Here is a 23,419-nt window from a genome sequence, read left to right as displayed (position 1 = left end):
ACCCGATGAGCACCTAACAGTTCACAGACTCGCCAGGCAGAGAAAGTCCCATTTCTCTGCATTCAGTGTATGGAGGGGCCGCCGGTTCCCACGAGGCGACCCACTGAGGTAAGAACGAGAGGTTTGCCGTGGAAAGCACGTCCCTGCAGTTACAGTGGGGTGATGGACAACAGGGCTTCGGAGGCAGTCGAGGGATTGTTAAATTACACGCAGACACACTCACACACAGAGACACACACAAGCTTTTCTGTAAACCGGACTCCAGAAGATCCCACGGATCCTTGGCTAATCCCATGGCCAGTGCTGGGTGCAGCATCCTTACATGTTCCCGCGGTACGTGATGTTGGTGAAGGTAGACGTAGCCTCTTTATATAAAGGGTTGTTGCCCTAGAAGGAGGAAAAAGAGCATCATCACTTTGTGCTTGGCATCAGCATTCATTCTACTTTACAGCTGGGGAAATGGAGGCACCATTTCAGCATTGAGTGGTGGATCCATATCTCCGCTCAAGGCTTTGGCTGTGCAGATTAATGGCTTCCCATAATGTTTAATGGGGGAGAGCAGGGAAAAGCTGCTGTGGAGCAGAGGAAAGGCAGCAGGAGCTGAGGAGCAGAGAGGCCTCCTGAAAGAGCCACCCCATCCCTTCCCTCTGGGGAGGTGGAGGAGAGGTGGGTGACAGGCACTGTCCCAGCCCTCTCTCTTGTGCTCTGGGTGCCTCAGCCCTTCCAGCGTCCCGTGGCAGTAGGGACCTTCCGCCTCACTCATGGGATGGAAACACTGGTGTGGGCAGTGAGTAAGAGGGTCACGTTGGTGACAAGTGCTTGGGATATGCAGGAGGTGGGAAAATCATCCGGGACATCCGCTATCACCTATGCACAGCCCCTGGCACTGCAGTGGGTTCAGGCAAGGGGTGTCCAGGCTGGCAGTGTCACCCCGAGTCCTGCTTGTGACACTGTGCCATGCTTCAGAGAGGGATGGGGCAAGCTGGTCCCTAAGGACCATGCCCTGGGACCACAGAGAGCAACTGGGCTCTCGTGCTGGGAGCACTGGGATCTGCATCCACTCAACCCAGCAGCTGTGGGATTCAAGGACTTCTGCCCGGCACACCCAACCTGCTGGCCCTCACCGTGTCCCACTTGGCCCTGGCCTTCTCCTCCTCGAAGCGGGCAAACTCCCGGCGGTCATGGATGGTGATGAGGAGCTTCCAGATGAGCAGGGCAGCGAGGCCGATGAGCAGGATGGCGCCCGTCACTGAGAGCAGGACCACCAGGACGTCTGGTCCCTTTGGGCAGTCTGGCAGAAGGAGGAGGACAGGGTTGGGGGGGCTCAGCACCCCCAGGGCTGCCTGGGCACAGGTACATGGAGCTCCTCTGGTCTCAGGAGGGCTTCATCCTTCCCTGTCAGGGAGCAGGAGCCTCCACCCTTGAGCACAGCAGGCTCTACAAAGGAGGATCCCATCCATGGGGTGCTTGTGGCGAGATTCTCGAGCTCCTGTCTATAGGGTGGAGGTCTGCCCCCAAGCCTGGAGCAGTCCAGGTCAGGGGCATCACAGGTCCCATCCGTGATGGGGGATGATGCCGGAGACCAAGTCCTTGGGCTGGTGGAAGCTTGTCCCCAAACCACCAGCCCCGCTGATGCCCCGCACCGCCCCCGCTCTCTGGCTGGGCATCAGCACCACACCGGCAAACTGGGGTGGTGAGATCCGGTGCGAACACCAGCAGCCACCCTGCTTCCCCCGCACGCTGCCCAGGGCTGTGCAGCCACCCCAACCCTCACCTGCCTTTCCCCTCCAGGCGTGGGGGCTGGGGAGGGTGGGCTGCAGCCCTGCCAATGGCAGGCACTTGTAGTGAGAGCTGGCAGCTGCCTTCGTGGCCGCGCAGCCCCTGACTCAGCTGGAAATCAGACCTCGAGGTTGCTGGAGACCCCAGGGCTGCTCTGCGTCATGGGCGGCTGCCATATCCCTGCCCTGGGGCATAACCTCAGCATTGCTCCCGCCTGGCTAATGGGAGCCAGCTTTATCTGCTTCTTGAGAAAAATCACACCCATGGAGTCAGAAACAGGATCAGGGTGGTGGGAAGGTTGAGGCCCCATCCTTGGCTTCAACGGGGGAGTGGAACAACCAAGCAACACGGTGGGGAAACGCAAGACAGAGGCAGGAAATCACAGCGCCGGTGACACGGAGCAGGGAACAAAGCAGCTCTTTAACAGCGCTCAGCCCCGACCGTGGTGCCCTGTGAGCCTGGCTGGTGTGGGATGTACAAAGGGCACTCAAAATCCCCCCTTTTAGCACAGAAACCCAGCACGGCATGCTCTGCATCCCCCCAGCCTGACCACGGCAGCCAGGTCTTACCAGGCTCCTCGATAACGTAGAGGATGGACTTGCCGCTGGAGTCCTCGTAGTACTGAAACCGCACCACACAGTCATTCTCGTCCTTGTAGGTGCAGTTCACAGCGTCCTTGCCCCTGTCACCTGCCAGAGCGAGAGGCTCAGAGCCCCCCGTGCTGGGGGGATGCACACACAGAGGGAAAGCGGATGGCGTACAGACCCCACCAGATTTCCACACTTTAGGGCAGGGGTTTGGGTCTCTGCTCTTACCCAGTTCCTGCACTGTCTCGATTTCGTCGCGACATCTGCGGCTACAGGACTGCTGCACTCCCCGCTCAAACTTCTTGCACTCCACACACTCCCTGAGGAAGAGGAGGGAAGTACCATGAGCTCCTCCACACTTTTCCTGGGGAAACTGTCACACTTTTCAGTCTCAGGTTGTGGAAATCACTGCAATCCCAAACCCAACTGGGCTGCAGCCGGTGAGAGCTCCTGCCACCACTGCTGCCAGCTCCCTGATGGGGTATGACCCATCCCAGCTCTCTGCTGGCTCCCCGATGGGGTACAACCTGTCCCAGCTCTCTGCCCTTTCTCACTTTTTGATGGTGCAGGCGTCCGGGCACGTGGGACACTTCTCGCAGGTGTCGCCGTAGGAGCCAGGCTGGGTGCAGTCGCACTTGCCGCAGATGCAGGAGCCGTGGCCGCTGCACACCAGCCCGTTGCTGGACATGCACGTGTCGGTGCGGGTGGTGCAGTTGCAGTAGTCGCCGGTCCAGTCTGAGTCGCACAGACAGTCCCCGCAGCTGCACTGCCCATGGCCTGGGGACAACCCAGAGGGCATTAGGACCCTCAAGTGTCCCCATAGATCCCGTTAGCAATCACCCATATGGGATGCCCATGTACCCAGAGCGGCAGCTCTACCTCCGTGGGCATAGCAAGGCAGACAAGCCATCCAGGACAACCCCTTTCCACTGTCCTTGGGGTGGGACACACAGCACCTCACATCAAACCTCAACCGTCGCCACGTCCCCAACACTCCTCTTATTCCACTCAAACAAGAAAAAACTGCCAGATTTCAGGCTGAGCTGCCCCAGCTCTGGCAGACTGGCAGCAGCAGCTGGAGATGCTCAATCAGATCAGTCTCTGAGCTAGTCAAGCTTTGGCTTTGGCTTTTGATTTCAACTTGAGTCAGGACATCTGGTCAAACCCCCCAAATCCCACTCGTTTCCCAGCCCCAGACCAGGCAGGGGAAGCCGACTGCTGGGAAAAGCCCGACAAGCTCTGCATGCTTGCCGAGACTGGTTTAATCAGACAGACAGACAGACATGCTCAAATCCTGCCAAAGCCTGGAGCTATTTGGATTGTGGTTTGATTTCAGCTCAAAAACAAGACCTGGTGAGTGGTGGAAATGCCGTGGAGCCGGCACACACCGACCTGTCCCAAGCCCTGAGCGCACTGGGGCACGTCAGGAACGCTGATCCCGGCGGGGGATCAGCCAGGCATGGCCTCGGGGGCACCGGCATGAGAAATAAATGTGTAACCCTGTTAATGAGGAACTAGGGCTTAGTCACAGGAAAATAGTGCCACGCTGGGTGACAAGGCATGGAAACAGACAGGGAGGCTGGGGCTTTTCCAGTGGCTCAATGGGACTGGGACGGGGTTGATGCCAACAGGGTCACACGGTTCAGGTTAATTAACAGCTTGCCCAGGCTGGGGGGAATGCTTCATCATCACCCTTCGCCTGTCATTGTGCAAACAGGCAGCGGGAGCAGGGACAGGCACCCAGCTCCCCGAGGGCACCAAGGGTATCGACTGTTCAGGGTGGGGGAAAACCCCAGCACTTCCACCTCCACTATCAGCAGGCTGTTAAGATGAAGGACCAATCCCAGCAGCACAGAGGCAGCTGTGAGCCATAAAGTTGGGCTGGGGGGCAGGCAGGGTCTGAAAAAACTCATTTTGGGGATGCTGGGTAGCAGGAGCTGAGTGTCATCTGGCCAGCAGGTTTCATCTCACCCAGGCTGGGCTCCAGCACAGTGGGATCAGCTTTAGCCACTGATGTTTTCCTGGGGATTTTTGAGCTTGCAGCAGAAAAGGGGTGGCTTTTTTGGCACTGTGTTAGCAGCTGCCTCACCTGGGCTCACGGAGGGAGGCTGGGGATGGGAAAGAGGGTGGCTACCCCCTCTCTCATTCCCCTCTTGAATCACTTTTGCTCCTGGAGGGGATGTGCCACAGCTTCATGCCCCAGTCCCGGGCACTGCCACCCCTCTCACTTCCCCTGAAAAGACAGGAGATGGGGCAGAACGCTGGGGTTCACTCAGACCTCCAGTGCTTACTGGAGACATAGGTGGGATAAACCATAGATGGGGGCTCCTGATGGGGAAGAGGCCCTGGCACATCAGGACATGTGAAACCACTTCTGGGATGGGTGTTTTGCAGAGAGGGGCTCCTTCCCCAGTCCCTGGCATGAGAGGAATACCCAAGGATCTGGCCCTCTCTCCCCAGTACTGAGAGCAGCAGCAGCTGGGGCTGGAGTGGGGGAGTCTGGTAGCACATGGAAGAGTTGAATATTCAGGAGGGCTGATGCCGTAAGACCAGTGAGGGGGGAGGATTTGCTTCCCCACCTCTTTTGTCAATGGGGAGTCTTCAAGAACTGGGTGGAGGATAAAAATTGTCTCTCCCCACCCCTCTCCCTCCACCCTGGGGTTTCCTCCTGCAGAGCAATACCTCTGATGTGTCAGGGGCTGCAATTCAAGCAGGGTCCAGCTGGTCCCTGCCCTGCACACCCCCGAGCTGCTTCCCTGGGTGCCCACCAGCCCCCCTGATGGGACTCCTGAGTATAAGCCAGGACAGAGGTCTGCTTTTAACCCTCTAGCCCATCATCCTGCCACAACTCTCGGGCACAGAAGGTGACACCAGCTGCCAAAAAGGGAATCATTCCCCCAGCATCGCTTCAGACCTATTCCAAAGAGAGCCACGGCTAAGCAAGCCAGAGGTGGGGACAACGCATGGGACAAGCCCCAAAATAGCTGGTATCTCCCTTGTCCATGAGCTCAGGCAGCATAAACACCCTGAGCTGCCTCCCGTCCAAGCCCAGCACTCACCCGAGCACATCTGGCCCTTGAAGCGGACACAGGAGAAGTCGTCGCACTCGCAGTACTTGCCCGTCACCTTCCCGAAGTCGCTGCTGTGGCACACGCACTGCCCGCAGATGCACTCGCCGCGCTGGCTGCAGAGGGGCTGGCCCGGCCGGGGGCTGCAGTTATCCTGCTGCGAGGGGTTGTACTCCTCCTCCGAGCACTCGCAGTGCGAGCCCAGGCGTCCGGGGTTGCAGCGGCACACGCCGCACTCCAGCGTGCCGTTGCCTCGGCTGCAGGACGAGCTGTTGGCCTCGGCTTGGCTCTCACAGGAGCAGTCGCAGTCGAAGTTCACCACCACCGTCAAACTGTCCTTGAAGCCCACGGGTTTGATGGTGAAGGATTTCTGCCGCTCCCGTGGACACCCCCGTACCTTGGCCTCGATGCTGAAGCTCACCTGGAGGGCAGAGGGGTGCGTCTGGGTGTCAGTACCACCAGCACGGTATTGGGGTACCCACTCCAGTCCATGCCCAAGCTTAAGGAACACAGAAATGGGACCCACCAGGTCTCTTTGGGCTTTTCAAAGCTGTCCCAGCACGGTTTGGGTTGGGGCATCTCCCTGCCACAGTAACCAGGCTAAATCCCATGCACTGTGGCCAGCAGCCTGGGCTCAGCTAGAGGACCACGGAGTTTGCATCCAGCAGACTCAAATAAGCATTTTCCTCCTTGCACCCACCCAGCTGGACCCCTCTCTCCACTGCAAAGATCACAAGGTCTGTGTCACCCAGGCAAACAGATAGTGCTGGTGGAGAACATCAGACAAACTGGCAGCGCTGCTACATAGAGGGGGAGAAGAAAGAAGCCCAGGAACAGGATCCTCACCGTGTCCCCGATCTTGAGTCCCATGCAAGACTTGAGCCCGGGGATGACCTCATTGTTGAGGCAGGTGGCATTGAAGGCCAGGGACAGCTCTTCGGGGAGGTCACGCACCTCCAGCTCCACCTTGGAGCGGATTTTCTGGGGAAGGATAGAGGAACGATGGAGAAGACAGCACAGCCTGGGCAGGACTCAGTCCCAGGGAGGGTCCTCCCAAGCAGCCACTATGCTGCAGCGATGCTCCCACATGCACGGGAGAGGAGCCAACTGCCCTGAGTCTTTCTCAGGGCTCGGCTACGTCATTCCCACAGGGAAATGACTTCGAGGATGGGAAGGGGCAGGCGGCAAACACAGTGATGTCCCCTCCCCAGGGTCTTCGCACGTGTGGGTGGAGGCAGATGCTCACAGCTGGCCCAGGGAGAATGCTCAGGGAGCTGCCAAATCTGTGTGGGCTGCTTGCAGCATCAAGCAGTGGCTATTTGGGGAGGGAGCGAGCTGTTGTGGGGCCATCACACTGCACACTCACCCCGTAGGAGTCCACTATGAGCTGCAGGACATTGCTGGAGTCTCTGGACAAGGTGCCCACGGTTGTGCCTGGGATCAGCTCACTGTAGTTCTGGAGAAATATCATACGCATGGTCTGCTTGTGACTCATGAATGTGCCACGGCTGGGCCAAACCCTGTCCTGGCACATGGGAGCTTCCGAGGGAGCTTCCCAAGGAGCTTTGATAGGACAGGAGACCACCAAGCTATGTCTGGCCACCCATGGCCAGCTGCAAAGGGTACTCCTCGGGACCCACCAGCCCCCCACGAAGGTGGCTTTTCACAGCAGCTGTTACCTGGTAGAGGCCAACAACCGTATCTGTCACAGCAAATATCAAGTTGATGTTCTTCTGTGAGAGTTTCTCAGTCATCAGGCCCAGAGAGGGATAGTCCTGGGGAAGAGGAGAGGCTATACCCTAAGAACACGTACCCCCAACCACGCTGGTCCCCATCACGCTCTCCAACCAGGGCTGGACCACCTTTCCCAATCCATGGGGACCCTCAACAGGAGCTCTGGGCTCCCCAACCCCATGCATGGGTCAGGGTTTACCAATGTGGTGGAGGCAGAGTAGAAATTATTCTTGTCAATGTGGCACTGGGCGTCGTTGGGCTGCACGATGCCGGCCAGCCTGCCATCCAGCGCGATGTGGGTCTTGGCATCCGTGGTGAAGACGAGTAGGTGGGAAGCATCGTTCCTCCAGCCGATTTTCTCCTACAGCGAAAGGCAGCTCCCAGTTGTGCGGCAGCATGTGCCGAGGGCAGCCCCATGTGCCAGCACCCTGCTACCGCCTTTGCTGCCACCCCGGGTCATGGCTTGGCCATAGGGACCAAACTGCCACTGCAGAGGGAACCAAGGGCAGTCGCTCTGCCAGGGAAGTGCTGTGAGGGGTGTGTGGGCTGTGGGGCCCGGCAGGTGGGCATGGGCTTCTTGTACAGGTGAAAGACAGGTTTTAATTTGCTAGAGCATTAATCAATGGCTAATGACCAAGGGATGCAACCCTTCCCATCACCAGCAAAACCAAGGTGCAGGCACAGGAGAAGATGTCCCTTCTGGGCTGGTTACTGCAGGGCTGACATGGGATAAGCATCAGTTCCCAAGCACCTGCTCTGCTCCTCTCTCCTCCCAGGACCGCATAAGGGTCCTGCTCTTCCCTTGCCTTGGCTATTGGTCTAGAAATGTCCTAGATGAATGTTCACCCTCTCGAGATCTGAGCCCTGCAGCGGCTCCACAGGGCTTACGGTCCTGTCCTTGTGGGATTGGGTGATCTCTGCCAACCCACCAGGTTCAGCCTAATGACCCTCGTGCAGCCCCAGCCAGGCCTTGTTGCCCCTTACATCGCACACGGTGGCCTGGATGATGGCATCGAAGCCTCCCTCGGGTGCGTCGCGGTTCCGTGAGACGCTCTGCTTCCGCACTTCCTCGTTGAAGCGGGTCACCTCATCCGTGAGTGACAGGACATGTTTGTACCCAAACATGGGCAGGCAGGTTTCCCCAATCCTGCAGGAGGAGAGCAGTCGGGGCATAAGGCTCGCAGGGCTCTTCCAGCTCCCATCCCCACCCTACAGCCATCCCACATCCCATGGTCCTCTCCAGGATGCACTGGTGGGACCCAACCACTCCAAGAGCCCGAGGACACAGTCAGAGGCTGGTGAAGGATCTTTTAAAAATCAATCACATGTTCTAGAGGTGCTGGGCTCAGGTCGGCTCCCAGTCTCTGTCGTGCTGGGATTTTTAGGAGCCACTTTCTTTGAGCCTCAACATCCCTCCTGAAAAAATGGTGTAAAATCATTTGTTCCCTTAAGAGCTTTTCAGTCACAATGATACTTTCAGTTTAGACCTGTTCTTCCTCCCTGTGCCAGCAGAACATGCAGTGCAGCAAGGTTTAAACCCTGCCCAAAATCAGGCACCCAGCTCCCTGCTGAAATCCATTGGTATGGATTTCCAGCCATGTTTCAGTGATGTCCCATTAACTTCTGGCCCTTATAGGACTCCCTCAGCCTGGGACTTACTCATAGCAAGGGTTTGTGACGGCTTCTGGAGGAGAGATATACATGTAGGGGGAAATGGGCTTGTCCACAAAGGCCCCAAAGCCGATGCGTAGGTTGCTGGTGAGCTTGCGCATCTCACTGGCCAGCTTTGTGCCCAGGTTCTGGATGTTCCTCAGATCGTCCTTCATGGAGTTGGACAGGTCCATCAGGTAGTAGATGTCCACCGGGTAGTCTTCCACTTGACGCACTTGGACACTAAAGATCTGGGAATCATCTGTAATGTGACAGGGCAATGGAGTGAGAGATCCTCTCCCAGGAGGAGCAAAGGGGGCTCACCACAGGGCTAGGGAGAAAGTCAACCTACGGCATCAGCAGGAACCCAAGGAGATGGTTTAAAGCTGCTGGGAGGAGAACATCGCAGTTAAACAGACACAAAGGAGCAAAGCCCTTAGGGCAGGGTGCTTGCACGGGAGATATGCTGTGCACCCCTTGGAGATGGCAAATACAGCTTATGGCTCCTGTTCTCCAAACCTCTCACTACCAGGACATGAGCAGATCCTCCTGCTCAGAGCTGACCCCCAAACTGTCCTGCATGAAGAGCGTGACCGACACATGCTGGATGGAGCGAGTGAAACACCCAGCATGTGGGCAGCAGGTCTTACAGGGATTACCAGGGGCTGCATGGCTGCTTCAGACTTCTCTGACCTCCCAAGGACTCCAAGCATCTCCTGGAGCCTCCCCCACCCCTCTTGCTTCCCTCTCCCCTCTTGGCTCCTCCCAGCCCTTTCTGGGAAATTTTTGGCGAAACATTTTCCATTGAAACAAAAACCTCCTTGGACAGAACTTTCTAGGGAACAAGCCAGTTTCAATGACTTTTGCACTTCAAAAAAAAAAAATGCTGAAAACACTTCGGGTTGACCTTTTCTTTCTGCCTTTTAAAAGAGACAAAGGTTCTTTCTTTCTTGCTCTTCTTTGAAATGGCTTCTTTGAAATAGTAAGCCAGGGCACAGCTGCAGCCTTGTCAGAACACCTCAAATATTGAGGAAAAAAGCTTTAATTGAGCTTAAATTGTTATTGTTTTCATATTTCCTTCTAAACCCGCATGTCACATTCTAACTTTCAGGATGGAGAAAGTTTCAAAATCTATGAGAGTCCAAAGAGCTCCATCCTCCCTCCAGGTGCATTGCTGGAGCACCACCATGTAGTCGGGGTCTCAACTTTGTGCTCAGAGATCATCTGTTTCTCCTTGTTGAGCTAAAACCATGAGGACTTGAGCTTGTGGGACATGGGCTGTGACCTGTCCTACTTATATCCTTCAGCATTTATTCTCGATTCATGAGTCAAGGCAAATGACTCGTGCCAAGCCTTCTTGGTTGGGCAGAGATGATATCAAGGTGGGATTTTCTTCTATTGCTTCCAAGGAACAGGGATTTATGGCACTGCACAGTGCCTCTGTTCCTCTCCAGAGCAGCACACCTACCTGCCTCCTGCCAAATATCTTTAGACCTAAATAGAGCAAGGGCCACTTAGCAGTTACATGTCCCCATTGAGTGGGGACACTTCAGACTGCTGTCATTCAGATGGGTCAGGACTGCTCTTGGCCAGGCCCAAGGATGTACGCAGCATGCCACATGCTATAAGCCACTGATATCTGGCCCCAGGGCTTTCATGAGCACAAGGAACCAAAATTGCTCCTGCTGAGACTGGAAGAGTCATCCGTGAGTGCATGGCCAGGGGTGGGCTACATGTGGGGCAGAGCACAGCGATGGCACCACTCGCTCCATGTTCCCCAGACTGGTTTTGTGACCTTGGGCGAGTGACGCCCATTAGTTTTGCTGCCTGCCTGTCATTGCTTGAAACTCCTCGATGCTGGTAAACGACCGTAACAGTTGATTTCAGCCTGCCTGGCTGAAACAAGCCTGGGAAATTAGAGGGACCTGTTGGCAGTCCAACCCTGCCAGATGCTCTAAGGCTCATTAGACACGAGTGGACTTCCACCAAAGCAATCAGAGTGCAGCAGCAGTGGCCAAGGTCTAAATGGCTTTATAAAATAAGCCTGTGTGTTGTCGAAGTTGCACTCCATCCTGCCCCTCGGGATACTGCAGGATTGAGCCAAGAGACTGAACAGCAGAAATCAGCTTGCAGACAGCCCGGCTACCCATCAGGGATGTTCCCAAAGGGTTTGGTGCAGCCCCCAGCCTGGCCTTGCCCCCGATGGACACGAGACAGCCTTGGCCAGTGAGGCAGAGTGATGGCTCACTCATCGCTTGAGCCCTTTGGGTTATTCCCACTGCATCTCCCCTTCCCGCAGCAGTCTGGGGGCTCTTACCCGGCCGCAGATTCAGCTGTATTTTCTGGGGGCTCATCTGGGTGGTGGTGGAGCTCCCCGAGCCCTTGCTGCTGAGGGGTCGGTCCTCCAGGATGGTGACGCTGCTGATGGGGAACTCGATGTAGTCCTGCCCGCAGCCGTTTTGCAGGAGGTTGGCACGCAGGTCACAGCGAGGGGACGATTGTGCCAAGACCTGCAGGAGAGGGACACGGTCAGGAGCCAGCTCCCCCTGGGGTTATGCTGGGAGGAGGAGGAGAGGGCCCCCTTTTCTCTGGAGAGTCCCCGCTTTGTCACACCTAATGCAAGACTGGGATAAGAGGCTTTTTGGAGCTCATGGTCTCTGCTCGAAGGAGGTGGCAAACAGAGGGGATCCAGGATCAGCAAATCCTGCTGAGGCTCAGCGGAGGTTTTGGTCTGCTGTGCTCCACAGGGAAGCTCAGCAACCCCTGCCAAGAAGGAGCGATGGCTAACATGTCCCCGCCAACCCCCCTCCTGACTCCTAGCAGCTGGAGCCTCAGGTTTGGTTTTTGGCAAAGCTAAAAGGAAAGCCTGTCTACATGGGGTGGCTAGAATAGGGTGATGTGGAATGTGAACATGGCAGGCTGGGGGCGAGGGGCAGAGTCTGGGACTTTTTTTTTTAATTATTTTCTAAACTTTGGCAAGAGACAAGCCACCTTTTCCCCCCCATTTTCTCAGCACATACCCTTAGAAATCTCACTGCGAGCAAGGAACAGGCCTGCTGCGGTTGAGCCCATCGCATGAAATGGTGCTCGGTTCCTGCCCGAGAACAGTTCAGGCTTATCTCCAGCTCTCCAGCTTCCTGCCAGTTGGAGCCAGCCGGGGGAAAGGAGAACCAAAAAAGGAGTGAAAGAGCAAAAAGGCAATGGGGCTGCGGGAAAAGCCGTCAAGTGCTCGTCAGGGGCAGGAAGCACAAAGTGTGGAGTCACGGTGGGGCGCCAGCCCTGTCCCTCCTTTCCTAGAAAGCTCCTGGCTCCTCACCCTTATCACAGCATGTACAGAAGGGCGCCCATTGCTCCAGTTTCTCATGAAGACAAATATGGGAAGAATTTCTCTCCCAGCCCAATGCTGCCAGGATCTGCTGCCGCAAGTTCCCAGCCAGGCAGCAGCTACCCTCCCCTCCAGGGGATTTCTCCATCTCCCTCCCACAGCTCAAATCTTTCTACATTCAGAGTGCTGCAGCAGATGACCTGCACAGCCTTTTCCTGCAGCAAACAGGGGTGGCAGAAGTCCCAGTGTGGCTGGTTCAGCTCCCTCCCTGCTCCTGGGAAGCTGGATCCCAACGCTGCAGCCTCCCAGCACTGGAGAAGTTCCCCATCCAGGATATCAACTCCCTGAGGTTCAGGCTGGCTGAACCCAGGAATGAATTTGTGTGTTTTAAGCAAACAAGTAGAAAAATGCAAACAGTGTCAGGAGGGCCTGGCTGGCCTACAGCCCTCTGGAAACAGCGGCCAAGCGATTGCCAGAAAATACATCAGCAGGCGTGTTCCTCCCCTGCGGCCTCCCGCTCCCACCCTTGCCGCCTGGACAGCATGCTGTCAGTGAAGAGGACAAGTCACCCCTCTAAATTAGCTCCCTTGCACCCACCCACCCCACAGGCTCGCCCCACGGGGCTCCCTGCTGCGGGAAGAGGTGCCTAGTGTACTCCAGATGCCATCAATCATCCCATACATTCCTGTCCCAGGCAGGGAAATCACTGGAAAGATACGTGGGTGAAAATCAGGCTGGGCAGACAGGTTTTTAACTGTGGTGCTGGGCTCCTGGGTGATACCTGGAGATCTCAGGGAGCTCCCAGGACCTCAAAGGCCATGTAGCACCTTATGGGATTAGCAGCATCATTCCTAATGTGAGATTCCCATGGAGAAGGTATTTAACCCCAGGGCTGCCTCCTTCCCCTTTCCCTGGAGCCCCAAACATCATGATTGACTCAGGATGCACAAGAACCTCCCAAGCAACAAAACTACTGCAAAAGGCAAAGGAAAAAGTTTCTGCCATTGATGGGACATTTGGCTACAAGGCCCTCGCAGCCCCCAGTCTATTTTTTCTCCCCCAGTCTCTGTAGACTTGCAGATTCAGCAACTTGGACACAGCCCCAGGTAGGAGTGACCCAGAGGCAGCCCAGGCTTGCTGGTGACAAACTCACAGTGCAGGGACTTCGTCCACTGATGCACAGACCCTGCAAACCCCACTTCGCTGTCAGCACAGCCCTGACGGCATCAGCTCCCTGTTACAGAGATGCTATGGGGGGGTACATGTTCCCACCCCTCTGTCACAAGCCATCCCACAGCCCTTAGCTGAGATGCTCCCCAGCTCCACCTCTCCTTCAGGCACCTCTGTCCCGCTGCAGGAAAGGATGTTTCAGCTCAGCATCTGCTCAAGTTCCCTCCAGGATGGGAAACCTGATGATTTTATCCCTTGATTGCTGCCTCCAAACCCTGTAAGTGAGGGCAGGGTTGGGCAGGGTGCTGGCAGAGGCAGCTCCATCCCCAAACTCCCCTCGCTGCTGGGCAGGGAGGCTGCGGGAAGTCATGCATCCCCAGGGCATCTCCATTTTCATCTCGCAGGCAACCACATACAGCATCAGCTTCTCTGCAGGAGAGCTCCTGGGAGGACCCAAAGCACAGTTGCTTCTGCAGATTAAGCTAAAACCTTCCAGCAGCTTCTCTAAAATCAAACCCTGGCCCAGCCTTGCCTCCACCTTTCCTCCAAGGGAACCAGAGTGGGTGACATTTTGGGTGGGTGAAACCCCAGAAGATCTGTCATGATAACCTCCAAAGTAATTTTAGAGCCACATCTCGTCTCAGTGTTAAGGCTTGGCTGACTTTCTCCAAAGGGAAAAGTGAGTGGATGGGCATATCTACTTGTTGGTAAGAGTGGTCAAGGTTTCTGAAAAATAAATAAAACTCAATTCTCTGCATCAGCACTCAGTGATCACAAGAAACCACAGTGCAATCCTTCTCCTGTCCAAAGCCAGGATGGAACAGGAATAACTGATAACCCCTGGCTCCTCAGGAAGGCAGCATGGGTGGGGAAGGGCTGCAGTGGGAGCAGAAGGAGCGCAAATAAGGGCACTGTCCCTTTTAAAAAAAGCGGGGGGGGGGGCAGTATCAGAGACCTCCCCCACTCCAGGGAAATTAAACAAACCCACAGAAAAAACCCTCATTTGCTAAATTAAGACAATGTGGTCCAGATGTTGGAGGCAAGAGTTGCTGAGCAGAGCTTGCACAGCCTAGCTCTCTGGGGGCCGGTTGCTGGCAGCGGGATGGCTCCCTTGCTGCTCGTCACGTCTGTCCATGAGCACAGCTCTGAGCAGCACTGGAAATATTTCCTTTTTTGGAAACCTTTGCTGATGTGGAGGAAAAAAAAAAACCCGTCACAGCCCCCACTTCAGTGTCAAGACACCAGCCCGTCCCAGGACCAGCGGCTGGGAAGAAGCAAGCCCAGCCCAGCCAGTCATTCCCCCTCCCAAGAGCTGAACGAGGCTCCTTATCATGCTGCAAATTTCAGCCACTCCTTGCAGGAGATAAGATGGGGCATAAGCATCTTTATTCTGGTGGTATCTTGCACAGCAAGCATCCCCCAAGGCATCCCCTCCAGATACACACTAACCCCAAAGCATTGGGCCATGCAGGCACAATCCAACAGTGTTTTCCAGCTTGGATCACTTTTTCCCAGTTTTTTTCCCCAGTCCTGGTGGGCAACACGGGCACATCTGCAGCCAGAGGAGGCAGGGTTTCATGGATGGAGAAGCAGAAAGCAAGAAAAGCCTTGACAGAGGGGGAACTGCTCCTGGCTGCGAAGCCCCGAAGGAGGTTTCATCACCTTCATCACCTCTCCCCATCCCAGCCTCACGTCCCCTTGTCTCTGCCCTGGGGCTGCTCTCCCATCTGTTGGGAAATTCCTCTTACCTCCCCACCAGATCAACCCCCAGGGCAGCATTTTTGGAGGAGAGCGTGGCAGGTCTTCCAGGCTCTCACCTATCCAAACAGGGTGATTTTAGAGCCACAGCTCAGCTCTCACGTCCTCTTCGGCTCAGTAACCAAAACCAGGCACCTTGTTTTCCTTCCCCTGCCTCTTTCCAATTAAAAAAAGGCTTTTAAACCCAAACCCTAACTTCTAATTAGTATTTTTTCTTCCTCCCACCAGGGCCCCTTCCCTTTCCAGCCATTAAACTCCTTTAGCCAGAGCTTCACAATGGGTTTTCAAGAATCAAACCAAAAATAAACTAGGTTTTCAAATGTATTTTTTTTGAGAGACAAAGTGAATTCCCAGCGGAAACATCAGCATTTCCCATTCAGCTCCATGTAGCTCCCACCGACAGATGCAGATAAGGGGTAGATTTTCAGAGCAAGGCAGGAACAGACAGCCCAAGCCCCATGATGTGCATCTCAAGCTGTGGTCAGAGCCAGATGCCACTGAGGAATATGTTTAGACACGGTGGGAACAGATGGAGACCAAGCTTGCGGCTGTAACACAGGGACCAGCACCCGTCCCACAGCCCAAAGGCTCGTCTCTTCCTATGCGTCCCCTGTCCTGCTCAGGGACGTGCTTCAGCCCCGCTCAGCCTCCCCCCAGCTCTTACCTCTGCGGAGCACCAGGCACAGAGTGGGCTCACGGCCAGGCACTGCTTGCAGGAGTTCACCCCACGGGTGGTGCAGATGTTAACCCCTGAAAGAGCAAAACAGAGAGCGGTTACAACCCGCAGAACCCGAAGCCTACACGTGTGCTGAAGTCTCAGTGCTCAGCCAACAGCTTCAGAAGCAGACACAGCCCCCATTCCACCAGGGCTCTTCTATGACACCTGTCCCAGCTCCAAAACCCAGGTGCTGCCTCCCTGCCCCTTTTATAACCACCTCCCAGGCCCAGTACCAGCTGTGCTTCATCCTGCTCAGGACTGAGCATCATTTCCCACCTGCCAGCTCCTAAAGGGTCCCCCCATCCCTGCAACATTGCACATGCGTTGGAGTGAAGCTCCCGCCAGTGGTGGGGGAGAGGACATCTCCCTTTGTGCCTCCTTGCAGACATTTTGGGGCAGCAGGGAGGGGGAAGGGGTGAATTCTCAGGGGTGCAGCGTGGTACCCACAGCCCTGCCAGCAGCTGGGGAACTGCCACCTCTTCCCACCGCTGCGGAGCCAGGGTGGTCAATGCCTTCTTGTGCAGATGCTAAACTCAGCGGCTGGTCTTGGCTCGGGTTCAAACCCAGGGAGAGGAGGGGAGGGAAAGGGCACGAGTCCAGAATCGTGCTGGTGGCGGTTTGCGCCGATGCCCTGGGCAAAGGTTGGGCTCTGTCGGTGGAAGTGGCAGTGGGGACTTTGGGAGATGCATGCTGGCACCAGTCTTGAAGGTCAGAGGCCAGCGGGTCTGTGGGGGGGATTAAAAGGGCCCCAAAATACCCGCGGAGGCCCCAGGGCGGTGCCAGTGCCTGCCGGGGCAGGAGGAGCTCCTACGGCAGAGGCAGGACTGTGCAGCTCTGCGGTTCCCACTGCCAACGGCCGATGTGGTGAGCGGCTGGGGGCACGGCTGCGGTGGCATCACCCTCGGCTCTTCCTCCCTCCTGGGGCACAAGTGTCTCGGCAGAGTTTTAGGATTCCCCGGGCAGAGCAGACCGCAGCCATGTGCCAGCTTGGTTGGGGGAACGCTGCAGCCTGGCGAGCCTGGGGAATGCTGGCATGGAGCAGCGGGTGCCGGGGTCTCCTCTTTGCCTCGTGTCCCCTCGTCCCTGCCTAGGGCTCTCCCCATCAGCTGCAGGCAAAAAAAGCTGCGTTCTCCGCAGCCGCAGGAAATGCAACACAAAGCAGAAAGAGGAAACAGCAAAACAATGTCGTCAAGTCTTTGGACAGAACCACGTCAACGGCACCGTGCGCTTGTGCCTGCTGGCACGCTGCCTGGGAGCGTGAATGTGTGTGCATGCGTGCGTGCATGCGTGTGTGCGTGTATGCACGGTGGCTGCGCGTGCCGCGTGTCGCGGATGTGTGTGTCTGTACGAGGGTGGTGTCACAGGCTGTGCTGGACATGCTGTGGCTGTCCCGAAGGCCAGCAGCTTGCTTGGGGACGTGCCCCAGGGCACTGGGGACGGTGTGCCCCATCGGACCTCTGCTACCCGCACTCCCCGCTTGTCCCACGCAGGGGGAATAAACTAAAGGCTAAGCCTCAATGGCCTGGCTGAGCACCAGCTTTGAGGTGGCATTCACTCCCAGAGCTCTCTCCATACACCAAAATACCCAGCTGCAGCATGTGAGAGTAGGAAAAATTTTAAATTTAGCATTGCTCAAAAGAGTGACAGCTTGATCTCTGGTGCTTTCTGCACCAAGGACACTTAGCAATGTGTGAACAGCAATATTGCATCCTTGGGTGGAAGGTCTGGGTAGCCGGGGCTTGGCGGGGGGAAGGCGAAGGGCTTTCAGAAAGCAGCAGCGGCACCAACAGCGCCGGCTCCCGCTTCTCATGCCTGCTCCTGCTGCGTCCGTGTGAAATCCCTCCTGCTTTGCCAAGCGCCGGTGGCTGCAGCCCAGCGCTGGGGCACGTGCCTTGGATTTGCGCTGTGCCGTGCAGCTGGGAGCCAGTTCCAGCATGGCTGGCAGCAGCTCAGCCCTCCAGGGACAGCAAGGGAGGCATTACCCTGGCAGCCCTTGGAGATGGGGATGGCCCTGGCAGCTCGAGGTGCTCAGGATTAATCCCTCAGAGCTGCCAACCCTGGGGCCAAGAGCCTGAACACGGGAACAGCTTCCGAAACTGCAGGTCCCTGCGGAGCCCCGATGCTTTGATATCTGGACCAGCACCATGGCCCCTCAGTCAGGGATGGGGGGAGAGGTGCCAGGTAGCCGCCTGCCCCATGCCAGGAGTTCCATTGCTTTCCGCTCTCACGTCCCTCCCTGTAGCGGCCATGTCCCGCTGCTGACTCACAGCCACGGAGGCTGCAGCCCTGGCTGGGGCAGGGTTGTAGAACCCAGTACCACCGGCAACGCTCCTGGCCCAGACTCCTATTTAATGCCAGCGTGGGGTTTGTTCCCTCAGGGGTGGGTTTTAGCTTGCCATAGGATGGTTGAGTCACCTGGCTCTGCCCCAGCACCCAGCTTGCTGGGGAAGTGCAGAGCTGACAAGGGCCCCTGCCACCCGTGGGTGCTCCAGCCTTGCTCCCAGCCACGGGACGGGACCCAGGGCTCACAACAGCATCCAGGATGTGAGACGCACTGGTCCAAATCCTATCACAAACAGGTTTCCCCTGTGACTTGAGCCAAGTCCCTCAACCGCTCCCTGCCTCAGTTTCCCCTTTGCAGTGTTAACCCTGGTCTCAGCGAGATGCGGCTGCATTGAAACACAATGTGGAGGACTTCCAAGCTTGTGTCTGCCGGCCGAGACCCTGACTGCCACCGCTTCGCCTCCTCATGCCACGAAACCTGAGCTCTGGGGCTAACGAGCCCCAGGACTGTCCCTTTGGCCTGGAGAGCTCATCCGCTCCCCAGCATTTGGTACAAATCATCTCCTGCCTGTGCACAGCCTCAGGACCCCGACAGTTTCGTTTCCTCCCCTCCTGCTACCACCCCACAGCCCAGAGGTCCTTGATCTGGTGTCCCCCCTCCATGCTAGAGATGTAAACCCAGTTTTCTGATTGATTTTGGAACGAGAGCCACAAGCTGGGCTGTCCTGCCTGGGCACATGGGATTAGATGGGGCTGCAGCACAGATGGTCCCTGCGGGAGGCATGCTGCCATGCCTGAGGCTGCCCTGGGGTCTGCCGTCACATCGTGCCACCTTGCCATTGCTGGCAGCGGTGGCTTTGCCCGGCAGGGTCCCTGCAGGTCAGTACCAGTCCTCTCGGGCTGCCCAAAGCCCCAGCCTGTGGGTATCTACCCCAGCCTCAGCAGCCCCATGGTCCTCGTGGTCTCCGTCGCTCCATGACCAAGACACGTGCCCAGGGATGGAGGACCCTTCCCCAACCTCCAGCACCGTACAGAGCCATTCTTGGCTGCACTTAACCCAGGGCTGGATGGAACAGGGCCATCCCTTCCCCCTGGGAAGGGGCCGAAATCCCCCAGGCGCCAGTGGTGATTAACACAGGGCAGTTATCACCATCCAAACATGAGGCTAGTCCTGCTGCAAGCAGGCAGCTTCACCCCCCTCACTGCGGGGAAATGTCTCTATTTTGGCATTTCCAGCATGGCTGGATGCAGGGTGTGGTGTCGGGAGGGCTTTGCGGGAGGGTGGTGGGGAGGGGGCACCTTGGGGTGATGTAGAAGCAGAAGCGCAGGCGGAGGAGAGCGGAGGATGCTGCAGCTTGAGCCCCTTCAGGTTGTGGCCCTGTGAGTGCCCAGCACTGCTTCCCAGGCTCAGGATGCTGCCTGGCTGTGAGCAGGTTAACAAGATCCCAGCACAGCCTAATAAATTCTGTCGGGTTTAGTTTTGGTTTTTTTTTTTTTCATTTTTGGGGCTTGTTTTTCCAGCCATAGAAACTAATAGACTGAAGTACAAAAGCTGCATTTTTTTACTACAAAATCAGCTGGTCTCATATAACAAATTGATCCTAAAGACTCAGGCTTTACAAAAGAAAGAAATCCTAGTACATGAAATACAGGGAAACAGGAGAAACTGGGCAGCATGGGAACCACCCGCCTGGGGCTGGGCAGTGCTGCAGCCCGAAACGAGGTGAAATGATGCACTTGAAATACCCCAGACGTCTGTGGCTGAGCATCACCCTTCCCTGGCTGGAGAAAATTACTCAGCCCCCAATCTGCACTCCAAGTAACCTTCTCCATGTACCGCATGGGCCAGCCACACACTTTGTTTTCTCCCCCTCTGCCAATTTGAGCAAGAATGTGCACACTGAAAACTTGACAAAGATATTTTAGAAAACTCAATAAGGATACAAATCATACTTACATCCTCTCTGGCCTTTCTGCTTGACTCAGCGATAAGGATTTGGGCTTTTCTGGCTGATCTCCTGCCCACGCCATCCTGGGACTGTGTCTTTTCTCTGAACCTCTCCCTGTCTGCCAGCATCTTCCCGGAGAGGGGATGCTCCAAACTGAGCTCAGCTGATTACAGGCACCGACGCACAGGACCAGAGAAATCACCTGCACGGCTGCAAACTGCAGCTCTATAAACCCAAACTCTTCCAGAGGTTATCCTATGTCCTGTACTGATGACAGCTCCCTCCGGCAGCAGATCAGAGCCTCAGGCTGTTCCTGGGAATTCAACAAAGTCTGGAATTCTTTAGACAGAACAATGTTGCCCCAAACCTCCTCGAGTGGGGTCTTGAAAACAATGGGCCTGATTTATAAATCAGGAGCTGAAAACACAGCACCGTTTTTCAGTTGCAAGATTTGCTTTGAGCCCTGGAAACACACCTGGGGAGGAGGTAATGCTTTTCTAGACTTCTTCTTCATGCTTCAGACACTGGAAATCTTTTTAAAAATACAAACTATATTTGTCCTGAAATCACCTGATGCCAGAAATCAGAGTTTTTAAAGAAAAGCACCAAAATAGCATGAGAAAAAATAACACAGGGCAGCAATGCTGACATAAATGCACCCCATGCCCTTAAAACGACATGGCTACAGCGACTACCTGCACTGCAAACTCCCCCAGTGTATTTTCTGTTTATGAAGGACGGAGCCCAAGTCACACCCCAGTCCTTCCATTACAAACCAGTACCCGGAGCCAAACACAGCGTAGGTAGAGAATATAAACTTGCCGCACCCAGTACGAGAATAATGCACCAAACCATGCCTTGACCCTGTAACACCTTTGAGAAACCCTCCTGGCGCCGGCCCAACCGGCTTGAGCGGTGCTTTGGATTTGGGAACGGCGCCGAGGTTTCAGCCTGCCAGCTTCCCCTCTGAGCGACTTTCCCAGGAAATCGCAGACCCTGGGAATGCAGAAAATCCTGGAATTTTGGGAAATAACAGGCAACATAATCGCTAAATGACCTGGCTTTAAGCAAGCGACAATGCTATGGGCTGTAAACCTACCCCAGCCACCAGCGACGCAGAGCATGAGGATCCCGAGAGCCACGTAGAGTTTTCCCATCTTCTTCTCCAAGCCCCGAACCGGGGGGGGCTGCTTGGACCAGCCCCACCGTGAGCGATGGAGAGCAGCTCTGGGGCGGCTGGAGGTTTTGAACAGTTCAGGAGATGAATCATGAGTCTGGGTGTATGACACACATGTCGAACGGGGCTGGCTGGAGGAAACGGCGCTGGCTCGTCACTCAGTTTTGAGTCAGGGAGTGCCCCCGCCTGCTCTGCCTGCAGCTCCTCATGCTCTTTGCTCTCTCAGCTCAGACAAGGACCTAATAAACCCTGGCAGCAAGTACGGTGACCTACAGCCCTGGGGCTGGTAACAGGCTCTTTCCCATAGGCTCTTTCTCCTGGGTTTAATTCCTTGCAAAGTCTTGCTCACTCCCTCCTTTTATTAACTCTTGCATGAAAGGCAGCGCGGGTCTTAAACCCGGTGGAGTCTGAGCTGCCTCTGAGTTCAAGGATTTAAGGGGAAATAGAGCAAATAAATACATACCGATATGAAAGTGTGGGTTCTCAGCTCCTCTCCCCAGAGCACTGGTGCAAATTGGAATAACTCTGCTGAAGCAGAGCTGGGAGCTGAGTGAGACCCGCCAAGGACTGGACCTGGTGAAACCAGCAGTTTGGGTATAAACCTGGACATTGCAAAGGGAGGGAAGTTCAGCTTTGGGCCAGATAATTTGGACCTGATTTTCTTCTCACTTGTATTGTTTGTTCCCCTCAGTGTCCTCAGAAATTGCTCCTGTACTGAGCAAGTACAGGGAGTTGGATCTGTGCAGGAATTGTCCCAGCTGAAACGCCAGAGCTGCTTGTGGGTGGCTCCTGAAGGGGTTTTATAAACCTCTTGTTCCCCTGCAATACCAAGGTTCTACTCAGAGACAGGGAAACTGAGGCACTCAAAATACAGGCTGGCGGAGGGCAAAAGGGAGAGAAGGGCTGGTTCCCTGGCGCCCTTGGATGCTCTCTCTCCCACCAGGTGACAGGGGTTGGGGACAGTAATGACACAACCCTGGGTCAAGACGATCCAACACACGGAAACACCAGGCAGTGGAAAACGAGCTTGTGTGGGTGCTGAGAGCTGCAGCCGCAGCCTGGCAGTGCTGGAAGCTGCAGGGCGATGTGCAAGGTGCTGTACAAGAACCGCAGCCCCACGCCAGGAGAGATGGGGATAATGGCACCTGCCCCAGAGCCGTGTGTGGCTGTCAACGAGAGGTGATGGTGTTTGCGAGGGTGAGGTGGAAATGGGGACTCTGCCTCAGGAGTTGGGGACTCTGCGTGGCTTTAAAAGAAGTTTTGATGCCTCTTTGCTTCCCCACTCAGCCCCACTGTCCCTGAGGGGTGCTGCTGCCCTCCCGCGGCTGCGTGGGGCTCCGCTCAGTGGGGGATGGTTTTACGCCTGGGATCCAAGTCCCTCCCCAAAACTTGTTAATGGGGATTTGGTAAAGGGGACTAGGAGAAGCTCACCAACCCAGTGTCAAAAGGGCTGCATCTTGGCTGGGACATCAATACAAACCCCAAACCTGCTTTCTGGGGGGCTCTAGGTCTCACCCTGCTCCAGATCCCAGAGGCATCTCACACTGCAGACCCCACTAGCCAGTTTTAGGGCATCCGAAGTCCTGCTTTTCCTGCATGTGTCCTGCCTGGAAATGCTGCCTACGTGGCCTTTCCTCATCACGCAGGTCTTTCTGGCCACATGGCAACCTGTCCCCCTGCGCTGCACTGTATCACGCTGCGAGCATGTCTGAATGCTTCATGGGAGGGACAATGAATTTGTCTAAGTTTCTAGAGAGAAATGTGGGAGCCCTGCTCGGCTCTGCACACCCCACAGATCTGACCTGCCATCTATCTCGCAGGCCCTCTTCACTGAGGGACTCATCCTGCCCAGCAGCTGGTTGCCCAAACTAGCAAGTGCTGCTGGCTCCAAAGGGACACACAGCCCTGCGTGTCCTGAAACTCCCAGCCTACCATGAGCTGCGATACTCCAGCCCTTGCTTCCAGCATGGTGCAAAAACTCTTGAAAAAGAAGAAAGAAGTCACAAAATGAAGTATTTGACCTGCCTGCACCTGTCTGGGCTCCCATCCCGCCTGAGGACCAGGATGGCATGAACATAATTCAGCACATTTGGACTGGATTTCCCTGCCAACTGCAAGAAGGTGCTGCTTGTCCTGAAAACATCGCCGTGATGTTAACTCCAGGCATTGCATAATAGACAATGGGATGCTCTGGGTTTTGAAGTCCCTGGCTGGATGAAGG

The 23,419-nt window shown here is 55.9% G+C and overlaps 1 protein-coding gene across 1 annotated transcript; it reads right to left on the bottom strand.

The window, feature by feature from the left end:
• Window positions 1–176: 176 nt before the first annotated feature.
• ITGB3 (integrin subunit beta 3) lies at window positions 177–21,385 on the bottom strand. The gene is made up of 15 exons (XM_052785074.1): window positions 21,121–21,385; window positions 15,736–15,821; window positions 11,136–11,328; window positions 8,828–9,080; window positions 8,153–8,315; window positions 7,368–7,529; window positions 7,114–7,209; window positions 6,801–6,890; window positions 6,281–6,415; window positions 5,426–5,855; window positions 2,921–3,143; window positions 2,595–2,686; window positions 2,349–2,468; window positions 1,125–1,291; window positions 177–387 (listed from the first exon to the last, which is right to left on the bottom strand). Exons 1-15 carry the CDS (start codon window positions 21,176–21,178, stop codon window positions 319–321), a joined length of 2,337 nt encoding a protein of 778 aa, XP_052641034.1. The 5' UTR covers window positions 21,179–21,385; the 3' UTR covers window positions 177–318.
• Between the last annotated feature and the right edge of the window lie 2,034 nt (window positions 21,386–23,419).

The sequence above is a fragment of the Harpia harpyja genome, chromosome 4 (genome assembly GCF_026419915.1).
Source record: "Harpia harpyja isolate bHarHar1 chromosome 4, bHarHar1 primary haplotype, whole genome shotgun sequence".
NCBI lineage: Eukaryota > Metazoa > Chordata > Aves > Accipitriformes > Accipitridae > Harpia > Harpia harpyja.
Note: the sequence above shows the minus strand (reverse complement) of the source record. Positions and strands in the feature narration are given on the sequence as shown.

Bases quoted from the DNA above. Each gene is read 5' to 3' on its own strand.
- ITGB3 (XM_052785074.1), bottom strand. From the start codon at position 21,178: ATGGGAAAACTCTACGTGGCTCTCGGGATCCTCATGCTCTGCGTCGCT. The intron at 8,316-8,827 runs GTAAGTCCCAGG...CTCCTCCTGCAG, and splicing joins GTCACAAACCCTTGCTATGA to GATTGGGGAAACCTGCCTGC. The intron at 6,891-7,113 runs GTAACAGCTGCT...ATATTTCTCCAG, and splicing joins CGGTTGTTGGCCTCTACCAG to AACTACAGTGAGCTGATCCC.